Below are 16,645 nucleotides of genomic sequence, written 5' to 3'. Positions count from 1 at the left end.
TAGAAGCTCAGACACTTTGGGACAAACAATTAATGACTTGCACTACTCCTAGATTATCACATCAAAATACAAGTCTTTGACTCGACAACTGCGCACCCCAAATGACCAATGCCACTATTATCGGGAATAACTCTAAAAAGGTGATATTGGAGGTCAGCCCTTCGCTCACCCAATCTGCTGGCCAAGGCTGAGTGCACCTTTTACCTTGAAAATAAATCCTAAAGCCCAATGCACCTGCTGCATCCGTGAATAACTCCAACTCTTGATTCGAAATTTCCTTGTCAGGTATCAATTGCACACCGTTAAACTGTGCTAAGAAAGCATCCCAGACTGCTAATTCATCCTTGATCTTTTTGGTAACTCAAATCAAATGGTGGCCTGCCTTTACCCCCGTTGTAGCGGCTGATAAACGCTGCATGAACGTTCTCCCCACCGGAATTACCCTACACGCGAAATTCAACGACCCTATCAAGGACTGCACTTTCCGGAGCATAATCTTCTTTGCATTTAGAGTCTCCTCTATCAACTGTCTGAGTTGCCCTACCTTGTCCTCCGGTAACCTAGATACTATGTGTATTGTATCCAATTCAATCCCTACTTAAGAGTAGTAAATCACCTGGACCGGATGGTATACACCCCAGAGTTCTGAAGGAAATCATCCATTGTACCTGAAGACTGGAGGATAGCTAATGTAACCCCCATATTTAAAAAGGGCTCCAGGGGCGATCCGGGAAACTACAGACCGGTTAGCCTGACTTCAGTGCCAGGAAAAATAGTGGAAAGTATTCTAAACATGAAAATCACAGAACATATAGAAAAACATGGTTTAATGGAACAAAGTCAGCATGGCTTTACCCAGGGCAAGTCTTGCCTCACAAATCTGCTTCACTTTTTTGAAGGAGTTAATAAACATGTGGATAAAGATGAACCTATAGATGAAGTGTACTTGGATTTTCAGAAGGCATTTGACAAAGTTCCTCATGAGAGGCTTCTAAGAAAAGTAAAAAGTCATGGGATAGGTGGCGATGTCCTTTCGTGGATTACAAACTGGCTAAAAGACAGGAAACAGAGTAGGATTAAATGGACAATTTTCTCAGTGGAAGGGTGTGGGCAGTGGAGTGCCTCAGGGATCTGTATTGGGACCCTTGCTTTTCAATATATTTATAAATGATCTGGAAAGAAATACGACAAGTGAGGTAATCAAATTTGCAGATGATACAAAATTGTTCAGAGTAGTTAAATCACAAGCAGATTGTGATAAATTGCAGGAAGACCTTGTGAGGCTGGAAAATTGGGCATCAAAATGGCAGATGAAATTTAATGTGGACAAGTGCAAGGTGATGCATATAGGTAAAAATAACCCATACTATAGTTACACAATCTTAGGTTTCATATTAGGTGCTACTACCCAAAAAAGAGATCTAGGCGTCATAGTGGATAACGCATTGAAATCGTTGGTTCAGTGTGCTGCGGCAGTCAAAAAAGCAAACAGAATGTTGGGAATTATTAGAAAGGGAATGGTGAATAAAATGGAAAATGTCGCTCCATGGTGAGACCGCACCTTGAATACTGTGTACAATTCTGGTTGCCGCATCTCAAAAAAAGATATAATTGCGATGGAGAAGGTACAGAGAAGGGCGACCAAAATGATAAGGGGAATGGAACAACTCCTCCCCTATGAGGAAAGACTAAAGAGGTTAGGACTTTTCAGCTTGGAGAAGAGATGGCTGAGGGGGGATATGATAGAGGTGTTTAAAATCATGCGAGGTCTAGAACGGGTAGATGTGAATCGGTGTTTTACACTTTCGGATAATAGAAAAACTAGGGGGCACTTCATGAAGTTAGCATGTGGCACATTTAAAACTAATCGGAGAAACGCACAATTAAACTCTGGAATTTGTTGCCAGAAGATGTGGTTAGTGCAGTTAGTATAGCTGTGTTTAAAAAAGGATTGGATAAGTTCTTGGAGGAGAAGTCCATTACCTGCTATTAATTAAGTTGACTTAGATAATAACCACCGCTATTACTAGCAACGGTAACATGGAATAGACTTAGGTTTTGGGTACTTGCCAGGTTCTTTTGGCCTGGATTGGCCACTGTTGGAAACAGGATGCTGGGCTTGATGGACCCTTGGTCTGACCCAGTATGGCATATTCTTATAGTAATAGAGGTATCCGGCCCTTGTCTTCTCCTTCGCTATAGGCACTCCTAACTGTTCTGCCACCTGCAAAAATCTTTCCAACAACAACCTGCAATCCTGCGATTCCCTAGCGCCTACAAACATAAAATCATCAAGGTATTGTAACATTTCCCTGCTTCCCGTAAATTGTTCTGTTACCCACTGTAAGAAAGAACTGAACTTCTCAAAGAAGGTGCACGAAACTGCACATCCCATAGGTAAACAACAGTCCACGAAAAAACTACCTTCGAAACTGAAACCAAATAAAGGCAAGCTCTCTGGGTGGATTGGTAAAAGCCTGAACGCAGCTTCTATGTCCGTCTTAGCCATCAAGGCTCCCTGTCCATCCGATCTCACCATAGCCAGAGCTACATCAAAAGAGGCATATCTCACTGATCAGCAATCCCTCGGAATGAAGTCATTAACTGACTCACCCCATGGGTATGACAAATTTAAGATAAGCCTAAATTTTCCTGCCGTCTTCTTTGGGATTATCGAGAATGGTGAGAGGTGCATCTCTGGGAAAGGTGGAGACTGGAAAGGCCCGGCAATATGTCCCATGTTCAAATCCCCTTCCAGCTTGCACCTCGCCACCTCTGCCATCTTTCTTGCCGATGGAGCATTACACACTCTCCCCCCATATCCCGGACCCACGTAAGGAATTCTGAAACAGTCCCTAAAACCCCAATATAAAAACTTGGCTGCTTCCTGATCCGGATAGTATTGCAACCACCTAGCCATCGGGCCGATACAGTACAGTTAGCCGGCATTTGGACACGCCGGCTAAAAAGCTAGCGCGTTTTGGTCGTGCTAGCTTTACCCCTTATTCAGTATGGGGTAATAGCGCGTCCAAAACACGCATCCAACCCCCCTGAACCTAATAGCGCCCGCAACATGCAAATGCATGTTGATGGCCCTATTAGGTATTCCCGCGCGATTCAGTAAGCAAAATGTGCAGCCAAGCGCACATTAGTTTTTGCCAGCACCGGGAACGTGCACAGAAAAGCAGTAAAAACTGCTTTTCTGTGCACCCTCTGACTTAATATCATGGCGATATTAAGTCAGAGGTCCCGAAAGTTTAAAAAAGTAAAAAATTTAAAAAAAAAAAAAAATTTAAAATGGGCCCGTGGCTGTCAGGTCGAAAACCGGATGCTCAATTTTGCCAGCGTCCAGTTTCCGAGCCCGTGGCTGTCAGTGGGCTCGAGAACTGACACCGGCAAAATTGAGCATCGGCTGTCAAACCTGCTGACAGCCGCCACTTCCGTCAAAAAAGAGGCGCTAGGGACGCACTAGTGTCCCTAGCGCCTCTTTTTACCGCCGGACCTAATTTAAATAAATTAAGATACTGTATCGCGCGCACAGGAGAGTGGCCTGTGTGCGCGCCGGGAGAGCGGGCATTCGCCCGCTCTCCCGTGTTTTTACTGTATCAGCCCGCATGTGAGCTAGCACTATCGGTGAATCAGCTTTTTCCAACTACCTTCATTGCTTGCCCCCTTTAACTGCTGCACTCCCAAGCTGCTGGGCACATTTGGATGCTGGGTGTGCTCCATTACACGAGGAACATGCGTGATGGAACTTGCAATCAGGGAACAAACAACTCGTCCTATTGAAGCGCCAGCACACATCCCCACTTCCCGCACCTCCTTTCTGCACTCCGCTCCCTTTGGGCCCATTTCCAAAGCCACGAAAGGAGCCCATCCCCCCATTCCCTCCCCCCGCCCCTATACCTGTTCCATGAAAACCAGATGCCCCCCTTCTTTACATTCCCTGAGCTCTTATTTGTCATCTGGGTAAGCCACAAATTGATATCCTGAGTGCCCCAGGACATAAACCGATTACCTTCCATCTTGTCATGAAATTTTTTGTCATAATTTAACCATGCCCAACCCTCGAGGTCCTTGAAAGCACCTACTATACTATCCCCGTAAGCTAAAAGAGCACCATATTGCCCTGGCTGATAATGGCCAACCACGCTAGCTAGCCTGAAAACCCCCCTAACCCAATTCAATATGTTTTTTGACACCTTTGGCCCATTGCTCGCACCACTCTTCTTCTTTTTATTCTTCTTTTTCCCTTTCCTAACTCCCCTTCTACCCTCCAGCAATTTGAAGATGATCATGTACTTCCGTTTTTTAATCCTGCACCTTAACTTCTTAGGCACCTCCTCCCAAAGCTCCATTAAGGACGCTAGGGCCGGGTGGCCCATATCCTGACTGGGTTCCTCTCCCCCTTGTCTGTGTACTGCTGGACTCCGAGGAGGATATCTCAGTAGAATCCGACCCTGAGCTAGATTCCGACGATGACCCCCTTCTTCCTCTTACCCTTTTTTGTTCCCTTGGCACTCCGACCCCCAGTCTCTTTACCTGATGTTGCTCCTCCTATCCTGACCAGGATGTCTCCCTCTGCACCTTCCTGCCGTCCTTGTTGATGCCTCTCCCCACCCAATGTCTGCACTGGCATCATCTCTCTCCACGCTTCTCTGGAGGACAGTCCCGGAGGCTCCTCACTCATTGACCCTGGGAAAACAAATGCACCAGCAGCAGCATCTCCTCTAACATCCTGTTTCCTGCATTCCTTCTGTCCCTATCCCGAACACCACCCCCTTTCTGACCTAACGTGTGCCCACTCTCACCCCTCCAGTCGCCCCTCCCCCCTCCTCTCACCAATACCTCCTCCCTCCTCCTCTCAACTTGGGCCCATTCCTGCCATCCCCCAAATCCTGAAATGCCTCCATCCCCTTTTCCTCGCCTAACAAATCCTAAATCCTTGTCCCCAGCACTAGTTCCCGGGGTTACCTCCCCTTGAGGCCTGAGCCCACACTCACCGCATGGCTCTCTAAACACTCCACGCCCTCCATCAGGTCTCCTCGTGTCTCCGACTCCCACGCTCGTTCCTCCTCTGCTATGTCCTCGGGTACATCTCGTGCTGCTTCCGCTGTCCCTCGCCTCCTGCGACCTGACAGGCTGTCTTCTGCCTCTGACTCTCAGGCTTCTCTGCACGGCATAACCTCCCTCCTTCCTCTCTGTCCGGATCTGCGCTGCTGTGCTGGGCCTGGGGCTGCTCTCCCGCACGATGGCTTCCCCCTGCGGCTCCCCCCAATGTTGCTCCCGTTTTCGGCCTGGTCATCTCCTTCGGGTGCAGCTTGCTGCTCCTTGCTTGAGGCCTAGGGGATGGCGGGAAAGCACTCCCTGACGCGTTTAAAGATAAATCGAGCGGGGCAGCTTGTATGTCGCACTCCTCCCTGCTTAGCGCTTTCCCTTCTAATTCTGACCCTAGCTCTGGGCCACTTTCCCCAGAGCTGGCAGGCATCGTATCCACAGATGGGCTGTTAGGATCCTGCCCGTCCGCGGGCCCCGGAGGGCTGTCGAAATGCGCCACCATGGTAACTTGCCATCCTGCCTTACCTAACGGTCTGCTCGGTTCCTGCTTCCCTCCGCGCTCCCTACCCTTCCTCATGCTAGGAATCCCTAGAAACCTGGTAGATAACTTTGGTTTATTAATTTTTTTTTTTTATACTTCACACAATCCTCCTCACAAAAGGCGGCATAATCGGTCAAACGCTCCCAATCCTAGCTGAGCCCAGCTAACGGTGCTGTTACCACCTACATCACCAACCTGCTCCCAATCCCCTTTCAGGGTTTAAATCTCGTTCCCGCCCTTTCTCGCTCCAACCTCTTTCCACTCGCCTAACTCCTCCCTTCCTGTTTCCTAACTATCATCCCTTCTACCACTCCCCCTCCCCCACTTTTCCCTTCCTCTGGCTGCGCGTGATCTACCCATGTTACTACATCGGCGCAGGACAAGCCTGCTCCGCTGCTCTTTTAGCTCAATTTTTTAAAAACAAAATAGATTCATTAGTTGCTTCTTTTTTCTCTAATTCTAGTCAGGAAGTTAAGATGATTCAAAAAATGGGCATGAACTGGACTACTTTTGAGACCACCTCAGTCTTAGAGATTGAGACAATAATAAAAAACTTAAATCTGGCAAAACACCCTCTTGACCATATCCCAATTTCCACCCTTAAAACAATAGCCAGTACTATCGCTACACCAATTACTACAATAATCAACCTCTCATTAACTGAAGGTACTTGTCCTGACATTTTAAAAAATGCCATTATTAAACCTATTCTTAGAAAAGCCAAACTAGATGTTTCACAAGCAATCAACTACAGGCCTATATCAAACCTTTCATTTATAGCAAAATTAACAGAAAAGGTTATACAAAGACAATTAAACTCTTACCTAGAATCCAACAATATTTTATTCCCGAATCAATTTGGTTTTAGAAAAATATTTTAACACTGAATCTCTGCTAATTTCTTTATCTGATACGATCCTTAGAGGTTTTGATTATGGCCAGAGCTATTTCTTAGTCCTACTAGACCTATCGGCGGCTTTTGATACGGTCGACCCCGCCATTTTACTTTCTCGCCTTAAAGAAATTGGAATACAAGACACTGTTTTAAATTTGTTTACGTTGTTCTTAAATAATCAACTTTTTCATGTAAAGATAAAAAACTCATATTCTAGTAATCCATCTCTTGAAACTGGAATACCACAAGGCTCCACTCTTTCCGCTACACTTTTTAATATTTATCTTTTACTGGTCTGCCATTTTCTCTCAGGCTTGGTCTTAATTTTTATATTTACGCTGACGATATACAGTTTCTTGTTCCCATAGATGTGTCCATAGAGCAGTCTTTTAAAACCATAGCAATTTATTTAAATGTGATTAACCAGCTACTCAAACACCTGAAACTTGTCCTCAACACAAATAAAACAGAGGTACTACTGTTAGAACGTAAATGTATGAGAAGTGAAATTCCCCCAATATGTTTAGGAAATAACTCCAAGATAAAGCCATCTTTATTTGTAAGGGACCTAGGTATTACCCTCAACACTGAATTAGGATTAAAAAAACAGTTCGCATTAAAAATAAGAGATGGCTATTTTAAACTTCTCACTCTCAGAAGATTGAAACGTCTGCTTGATCCTAAAGATTTTAGAACTGTTTTACAATCACTGATTTTATCAAACATTGATTATTGTAATGCTCTATTGCTTGGTCTCCCTCATAGCACAACAAGACCACTCCAAGTGCTACAAAACGCTGCTGCAAGGGTTCTATCTGGGGTGAAAAAATGTAATCACATCACCCCCATTTTAATTTCTTTACATTGGCTTCCCATAACATCATGAGAACAATATAAAACGGTTTGTATTCTCCATAACATAATATATGGAAATAAAACAATTGCTAAATTCAGCAATCCGGCTACATATTCCACAAAAAAATCTTAGATCTAGTAACAAGGGTCTATTAACAATTCCCACAATTAAATCAGCGAGACTCAGTGAAGTACGAGAAAGGGCAATCTCCATTGCAGCCCCTTGTGAGACTGGAAAATTGGGCATCAAAATGGCAGATGAAATTTAATGTGGATAAGTGCAAGGTGATGCATATAGGGAAAAATAACCGATGCTATAGTTTATTCAATGTTAGGTTCCATATTAGGTGCTACAACCCAAGAAAGAGATCTAAGCGTCATAGTGGATAACACATTGAAATCGTCAGTTCAGTGTGCTGCGGCAGTCAAAGGGAATGGTGAATAAAATGGAAAATGTCATAATGCCTCTGTATCGCTCCATGGTGAGACCGCACCTTGAATACTGTGTACAATTCTGGTTGCCAAATCTCAAAAAAGATATAATTGCGATGGAGAAGGTACAGAGAAGGGCTACCAAAATGATAAGGGGAATGGAACAGCTCCCCTATGAGGGAAGACTAAAGAAGTTAGGACTTTTCAGCTTGGAGAAGAGACGGCTGAGGGGGGATATGTTGGAGGTGTTTAAAATCATGAGAGGTCTAGAACAGGTAGATGTAAATCGGTTATTTACTCTTTCAGATAATAGAAAAACTAGGGGGCACTCCATGAAGTTAGCGTGTGGCACATTTAAAACTAATCGGAGAAAGTTATTTTTCACTCAATGCCAGAATTTGTTGCCAGAGGATGTGGTTAGTGCAGTTAGTATAGCTGTGTTTAAAAAAAGATTGGATAAGTTCTTGGAGGAGAAGTTCATTACCTGCTATTAATTAAGTTGACTTAGAAAATAGCCACTGCTATTACTAGCAACGGTAACATGGAATAGGCTTAGTTTTTGGGTAGTTGCCAGGTTCTTATGGCCTGGATTGGCCACTGTTGGAAACAGGATGCTGGGCTTGATGTACCCTTGGTCTGACCAGTATGGCATGTTCTTATGTTCTTAAGCTTTGGAATAAATTGCCACCTCATTTACGGCTGCAAACTAACTCTAAGAAATTCAAATCCGATTTAAAAACATGGCTCTTTACTTGTGCCTATGCAGAATTGGGTTAAACTAACAGCAAGCATTGTATTTTGCATTTACTATTCACTGTTTTAATCTATGCTTCTGTTACTGAACATAAGAACATAAGAAATTGTCATGCTGGGTCAGACCAAGGGTCCATCAAGCCCAGCATCCTGTTTCCAACAGAGGCCAAACCAGGCCACAAGAACCTGGCAATTACCCAAACACTAAGAAGATCCCATGCTACTGATGCAATTAATAGCAGTGGCTATTCCCTAAGTAAACTTGATTAATAGCCGTTAATGGACTTCTCCTCCAAGAACTTATCCAGACCTTTTTTGAAACCAGCTACACTAACTGCACTAACCACATCCTCTGGCAACAAATTCCAGAGCTTTATTGTATGTTGAGTGAAAAAGAATTTTCTCCGATTAGTCTTAAATGTGTTACTTGCTAACTTCATGGAATGCCCCCTAGTCCTTCTATTATTCGAAAGTGTAAATAACCGAGTCACATCTACTCGTTCAAAACCTCTCATGATCTTAAAGACCTCTATCATATCCCCCCTCAGCCGACTCTTCTCCAAGCTGAACAGCCCTAACCTCTTCAACCTTTCCTCATAGGGATGCTGTTCCATCCCCTTTATCATTTTGGTTGCCCTTCTCTGTACCTTCTCCATCGCAACTATATCTTTTTTGAGATGCGGCGACCAGAATTGTACACAGTATTCAAAGTGTGGTCTCACCATGGAGCGATATAGAGGCATTATGACATTTTCCGTTCTATTAACCATTCCCTTCCTAATAATTCCTAACATTCTGTTTGCTTTTTTGACTGTTGCAGCACACTGAGCCAACGATTTTAAAGTATTTTTTAGACTTAAACTTCTCTCTTAATATTATAATTAAATTGTAATGCTACATTTATTTCTAATTGATATTAGCTGTTATTATTTTACATTACTGCTATTTTATTGTATTTTCTTGCTTTTTTATTGAATGTACACAGTTGTGATGGTTTTATTACTGATGTGACGGTATAAAAACCAAATAAACCAGAGCTGATATGTTAATGCACAAGATTTTTGTCATTTGTTGACTTAAAATGCAGCTGGTGAGATGTCTGTTACACAACTAAAAATGCATTTAAAGCCTTTTAAAAAAGTGCATATTTGAAAACAGCTGACCAGTAGAATAAATAATATCCAATAATTAAAAACTTATTTACGTAATTTTTTAAAATTTCCCAAGCACCAAGAAAATATTTCAATACACATCAAATACCCAATAAGTAAAACAAATAATTTAAAAAACTGTCTTGCTCTCCATATCTGGACTTGTGATTTCCAGTCACCCTGACCCCAAGATTGTTGTGGATTAGTGTCCATGTGTGTGTGTTTTGGCATGCACAAGCTTTCTCCTCTCTCTCTCTCTCTCACACACACACACACACATGTGCTCATTCTCTCACACATACATACATGTGCTCACTTTCTCTCTCTCTCACACATACACACACACAGTGCTCTCTTCCTCCTCAAACACATACTCGCTCTCCCCATTCACACACATGCTATTTCTCTCTCCCACGTGTGTACACACACATGCTTTTACATCATCATCCCCTCCCCCCATCCCATCAATGTCCCCTTCTCTGTTCCTGCCTCCCCCAAAGCAGTACCAGTATCCCTGTCTCTCTGTGTTCACATTCCCTTGCAAGCCAGCACCAGCAGTATTCCCCATCCCCCCATCTGTTCCTGCCTCCACTTTTCTTCACACTACCAGGAACATTCGACTCTCTCCCTCAGGAACTTAGGATATCACTAACATCCTTCCCCTCACTGCCCTCTCCTCCTCCCAATACCATCAAGTTACTCTCCCTTCCGAAGTCTTTTCCTACCAGATGGCTTGCATTGCAATGCTCTCCGAGTCTGTCTCCTCCAAAGCTGTTGTGGCAGTAGTGTCTTCCCTTTCACTTGCTCTGTTTCGGTGCTCACTGCTGGATCAGCTGGGCCCCAGGGTTCTTCTTCAAGACAGCAGCCAGCTGCAGCCACAGTACCCGCTTTGTTCCCTGCACTGCCTGCCCTGCCTCTGTGTGGCACGTGCTTAGCACTGCACCTGCGTGGCTGCAAGTGTCTCAGCATGTCATGTGGGAAGCTCCGTTACTTTTGGGAGGCAGGGACATTGCAGCAGGCATGTTAGTAGCCACAACGTGGAAGTCTGCAGTGTGGCTGACGGTAGTGGTGCTGACGCAGCAGCGCCTATGGCCATGGCCTAGCTACGGCACTAATCTTGAGAGTAAATAATTAAACAATCCAAACACAGCCAGGATGAAGGACCTCATGTATTGCTTCACACCTGAGCAACAGCTGTTTGTGGCCTATTGGTATGATCACACCTTACCTTGCCCAACAGCCAGTATCTTCTGACTGCTTGGAAAACTCTTTAGTCATTGTTTGCTGTATTCTTATTGGCTATGCAATGTTAATTGACGTAAAGCTAAACACAAATTTCCCCTAACCTAAAGCTTGCATATATGCACACAAAAGGGGGTGAGGTGACAAAACACACTGCCTTCTCCATTTCTCCCTGACCCAGGGAGAAATGGAGAATGCAGTAAGAAGCAGACAACAGTATGTGATTGTATAATTGTTTTCCCCCATATCCAGGATCAAGGCCTCCCCCCTTGTATTATGGTTCTGCACATTTTCACAGTGTTGACATCTTTCCTTGTCCAGAATAATACTGTTGGGGGAGCGCTAGGGAGCAGCCCCCATTCCAGAGAGGTAGTGTGCCCTTGGACCACGGTATGACTGCAGAGGAGCTCAGAGGAAGCGCCGAGGCAGGCAAGGCGTGTCCAAGCACGGGTGGACAGGCTGAAGACCAGGAGCCCTGACCTCTGCCAAACCTGAGCGCATCGAGAGAGACCCAACAATGCAATGCTGGTCTCTGGGATAGCCCTCCGGCCACTCGATAGCCCTTTCGGACCTGCTGCCAGGAAGCGGCAGATGCGACAGGACGGACAGAGGTCGAGGACAGGCCATGGTACTAGAACAAGACAAAGACACTTGAAGACATGGTCGAGACGAAGGCACTTGGAGACATGGTCGGGCAAAGACACTAGGCAAGAAGGCACGGTCAAGGCAAGGCTGAGGCAGGAATACGGGCGGCTCTCCTAGCAGGTTCCAGCCGGAGTAGAGGCTACAGTGACCCGGCGCTCTGGCAGGTCCACTGCACACAAAATCCGCTGGCAGGACCTGAGACATCCGAACGAGGACAGGCAAGGACACTAGGTGGACGAGGACTCTTGATGAATGAAAAGGACAGCAAGGTTAAAACTCAGGATGAAGTGGAATCCGGGCAACACTCAAAGCAGGTTCTGGCCGAAGTGGAGGCTTCAGTGACCTGGCGCAACCGGTGACATAGCAGATCCACTGCAAACACAATCCACCAGGGAGAGGCTAAAGTGAAGCCGGAACCAAGGACATCCGAGGACAAGGCTTCCAAAGAGAGAGGCCGGAAACAGTGAATGCCAGAAGGCGGAACATCTGAAGATGAAGACATCAGGATCATCTAAAGACAAGGACATCAGGAACATCTGAAGACGAGGACATCTGAAGACAAGATCATCTGGAACAGCTAGAAACAAGGACATCAGGGACATCTAACGATGAAGACATCAGGAAGATCTGCAGACGAAGACATCAGGAATATCTAAGACGAAGACACGAGATCCGACGAGAAACCAGAAACACAGAAGAAGATGACGAGGGAATTCCCATGAAGAACAGAGTGCCTTAAGAAGCTGGCAATGATGAAAAGTCCAGGAGTGGACTGGCTCCTTGCAAAGGTGCTGAAGGACTGGCGAAGGGCCCTTTTATAGGGCTGAAGTGGATACACCCTGGATGACATCATCAGGAGGGGCCGCGGGACTACTCCCGCCGCAGGTGCTTTAAATCAGCTGGAGAGGTGCGGCCGTGCGCCTAGGAAGTGGGCAGAACAGGGGATAGCGGCATCCACGTGTTGTGTTTGAGGCATTGTGGACCCTTGGTCACAATGGAGATGACTCCGCCCACGAGGAGGAGCCCCGTGGGGAACCACTGCGATAGGCTGACACAGGTAGCAGACACAGAATGGATAGAGTCTTTATTGTTCTGCTGTAGATAGATGGTGAAAGCAGGAAGGTAAGGCACTGATCTCACCCAGATGTTCACGATAGGTGGGAGCCCGCAATGTGGGTAACGCCACCGCTGGTGGGTGGAGTTGGAGGGCCGGATCATAGAGGTACTCACAGAATGAAGGCGTCTTCCTGGTGATAGAATGGTGGGACCGAAGGTCCGTGGTGCAAGATATAAAGGTAGATAGGCCCTCGAGGAGCGAGTATCCAATGGTACTCGCTCCTTAAAAGTAGAATAGAGAGAAAGACTCCTGAGGAGCGGTTGTCTTAGTTAGTGAGGAACCCCGAACAGAAGTTGGAAGCGAGAGACCCCCGAGGAGCGGGTGTCTAGAGCTTCTACTAGAGCGAGGCCCTTAGCATGAAAGTGGCATCTAAGCATGCAGCTTAGAGAAGTCAGAGTAGCAAAGCGAAGTCTTTGCTAACTGAAAGTGGTAGCGGAGGCTAGATATACCCAGAGTACTGACGTCATGCGGTGGGGCCACCCCTGAGGTTCCCACCATGACATGTATTTGAGCGTAGGAGATGTGCGTGCTCGCGCCCTAGGAGGCCACGGGAGTGAGCATGGTGGATGGGGACGCCCATACGGGTTTGGAAACGCTGAGGCCCTCAGCACCGGAGGCAGCCATCTTGCCCAAAAAGAGTGAAAGGGGAGAAAAAGAGGTAAGGCAGAGCGGTCGCAGCCATCTGCGACTGACGGACGCAACACCACGCAGCAAAGAGGAGCAGGAGTGGCACTAGGCCGCGAAGCCAGGACCCGGTGTCAGTGGCAGCCTCCTGCCACAGGAGTAAGAGCGTCAGCAGCGGCCTCTGGGCCGTGCAGGAGGAACGACGGCAGCAGCCTCCGGGCCATGTGAGAGCACAGTGGCAGCAGCAGTTTCCTGCTGCAAGGAGGAATAATGACGGCGGCCTCCGGGCCACGTGGAGATGGCGTCGGCAGCCTCCTGGTTGCAAAAGCAGGACGGTGGAGAGGTGAGAGGCTGCTCGCGGCCTAGCTGCGAGCAGAATCGCAACAAATACTCAAGGGCAACAACATTCAAATATTTCTAGTTTACGTTGTCTTTTTTCTTTGTGGGAGGAGTTCTGGGGGGGGGGGGGGGGGGCCAGAGAATCCAGAATGCTAGGGAAAGCTTTCTAAAAATAATGGGCAGTGACAACTGTAGGATAGCAGAAAGAAAAGGGTGGCACGTTACCTTCACCCTGGGGTAGGAAGCCTGAAGGCCAGTGGATGCATTCAAGCTGAGAAGAGCTAAAAGGCGGTAAAGTGAGCAGCTGTTCTCCCTCTCCCTGATGATGCCCCCTCCCTCCAGGTCTAATCTGACAGGTGGAAGGCTCTGCAAGCACTTGGCATCCAATTGCACTTCAGAGTGCTGCCAGGAGAAGGGAACTGAAGAAAGGGTCTACATATGCAGGGCTGGTGTAAGGGTGTTAGGCACCCTAGGCAAAACCTTACAGCCTGGCATCCCCTCCCCCACCTCCCCATATACAATTTTAAATTATGCATTTATAACAACGTATTTTACATAAAAAATGACATTGAGGTAAAATTAATATACATGTTGCTGTTATAATTTCATGCATTGTTGCGATGCCAACCAGAAAACTTTGCATCTTGGAATTCATATGGCATCATACCTATTGTGATATGTTTCAGCATGGTCCTCCCTTATCAACACAGTACTATCTGCCAATACTCAAAGAATAACAACCCAACCTATGAAAAAGAATACCACAAATATTATACCGAATCTAAAATATCAATACACCTATAAGGAAAACAGAACAGGCCAAACTACTACAGATCCCTACAGAGAAATCATATGCTAAAAAGATGCTTCATCTCAGTCTTTGCATGCAGAACATGAACCCTCACCAAATACAGAATAAAGCCACATAAAGTATAAAAACTGAACTGTAAAACGCATCACGCCAGGCTATACAGTGCAACAATGGAAAAACAAAAATTTCACCATTCCTCATGAAACAAATCAATAAAATCAAGATATATAAATCATTAATCATAATAGTAAAATCATACTAATAAAATAATTTCAAAACAGCTGATGAATAGAATAACCAATAATTAAAGACTCATGCAAATTTTGAAAGCTTTACCAAACACCAATAAAATATTTCAAAACAGCAAACACATAAACACTACTCAATAATTAAAATAAGGTTAAAAAATATCCCACAATCCATAGCTGGGAACTTTTGATTTTCAATCTGAGCATATCATGGATTAATCAGAGGAGGCGATGGCTGCGATACAAAGACTTTCTCCTCTCTCTCACATACACACGCTCCACACAGGCATACTCGCTTACTCAAACATATCCATACACACACTCACTCTCTCCCTCACATGCTCTGTCACACACACACATATGCTCTCTCCTCCATATGCTTTCACATACACATACACTTGCTCTCTCTCTCCCCTACATGCTCACTCTCACACACACAAACACACGTTCTCTCTCCCCCTCATGCTCTCTCAAACACAAATGCTCTCTCTCCCCCACAGGCTCTCACCCCACACACTCGCTCTTCCTCACATGCTCTCTCTCATAAACACATACTCTTTTTCTCCCCACATGCTCTCTCTCCCCATTTACTCTCATATACACATGCACTCACACATGCTCACACGCATATATATTTTTTACTCTCCATCCTAGGTGTAGGCAGCAGCAGCAGCTTTCTTCTTAGACTTCCATGGCATCAGGAGGCCTCCACTGTCTTCCTCGTTCAGCAGAGATGCTGCCTCTTTTCTGCAGCATGCCCAGCTGATCCTGCCTTTCTCCTGCCGTGCAGCCTGGCCAATCACTGCCTCTCTCCTGCTGTGTTGCCCGACCGATCGCTGCCTCTCTCCTTCTGAGCGGCCCGGTCGAGCGCAGCCTCTAGTCAGCCACACAGCCCGACCAATCCTGCCTCTCTCCTACCGTGCAGCTGGCCGATGCTGGCAATTGACCCTCTCAGTCTTTTCTTCTGGCCATTCCTTCCAGCTATGGCGATTGGGCATCCTTCTTCCTGCCCATATGGGCCCACAACACATTTCCTCTTCCGGTCCTCGAGGGCTAGAAGGAGGTCCAATTGCCTAGGTCAGTGGTTCTCAACCTTTTTCCTGTTGAGACACACCTGATAGATGGTCATCACATGCGAGACACACTGAACACATGACAGACACAGGGCTAACTCCACCCCCACCCCTCAGTAATGGGTATAAAGCAGAACTAGAACATTCCCCGTACAACTTACCATACAAAAAAAGATATTCTGGTGTTATCTCAATAACAGCAACACAAACTCCCTCTACTACCGGGCGCAATAGCCCTACTTATAAAAAAGACAGCAGCTCACCACCAATGCATGTCCAATTGAGAAAACACAACATATAAAATGAGGTATTTTATGTGCCTACGTGCTAGTTAAATATCTCACCTCAGTCATAAACACACGACCTTCACCAAGTACAGAAAGACCACAAATTACTAATATGGAGAAAAACTGGAATGAAAACCCAAAAAAAGCCACTCTGCATGCACAGCAAACCTGGAGAAATGGAAACAGAAATATAGCACATAACAAAGTCCCAGGATATGCAATAATGCACACAAACTAATCCGCACAAAGTTATACCTGCATTATGGCATGTACTCAAATTGAACAACCCTACCTATAAAAAGGCAACACTAAAGATATTAAACCAGGCCCTAAACACCAATATACCTCCCATTAGGAAAACAGAAAAAGCCAAGTTGTTATAGATTCCCACACAGAAATAATTGTAAATATATATGAAAAAATGTTTCAAAACAGCTGATGAACAATTAAAAACTCTTAAAAATTATTAAAAATTCTTCAAACACCAATAAAATATTTCAAAACAGCAGACACATCACATACTAGCCAATAATTTAAATGGTAGTCAATCACGAAAAATCGACTTAAAAAGCTA

The 16,645-nt window shown here is 45.5% G+C and overlaps 1 protein-coding gene across 7 annotated transcripts in view; it reads right to left on the bottom strand.

Annotated features, from left to right (window-relative positions):
• TNFAIP8L1 (TNF alpha induced protein 8 like 1) overlaps positions 1–16,645 on the bottom strand; it is an 87,045-nt gene that overhangs the window by 50,549 nt on the left and 19,851 nt on the right. For 2 of the 7 annotated variants that reach the window (XM_029614560.1, XM_029614561.1), the window contains one exon: positions 5,004–5,342. The exons of 4 other annotated variants lie outside the window; for them this stretch is intronic. Coding sequence is in view for 1 of the 3 variants with exons in the window: in XM_029614555.1 (XP_029470415.1) it covers positions 4,543–4,690 (148 nt within the window). In the remaining 2 variants the exon portion in view is untranslated. Of the gene's footprint in view, positions 1–4,542; positions 4,773–5,003; positions 5,343–16,645 lie in introns of those variants that run through there. One more of the 7 variants, XM_029614555.1, reaches the window with a different exon arrangement.

The sequence above is a fragment of the Rhinatrema bivittatum genome, chromosome 8 (genome assembly GCF_901001135.1).
Source record: "Rhinatrema bivittatum chromosome 8, aRhiBiv1.1, whole genome shotgun sequence".
In the NCBI taxonomy this organism is placed as follows: domain Eukaryota; kingdom Metazoa; phylum Chordata; class Amphibia; order Gymnophiona; family Rhinatrematidae; genus Rhinatrema; species Rhinatrema bivittatum.
The sequence above is the reverse complement of the archived record's forward strand: the minus strand, read 5'-3'. Positions and strand labels throughout refer to the sequence as shown.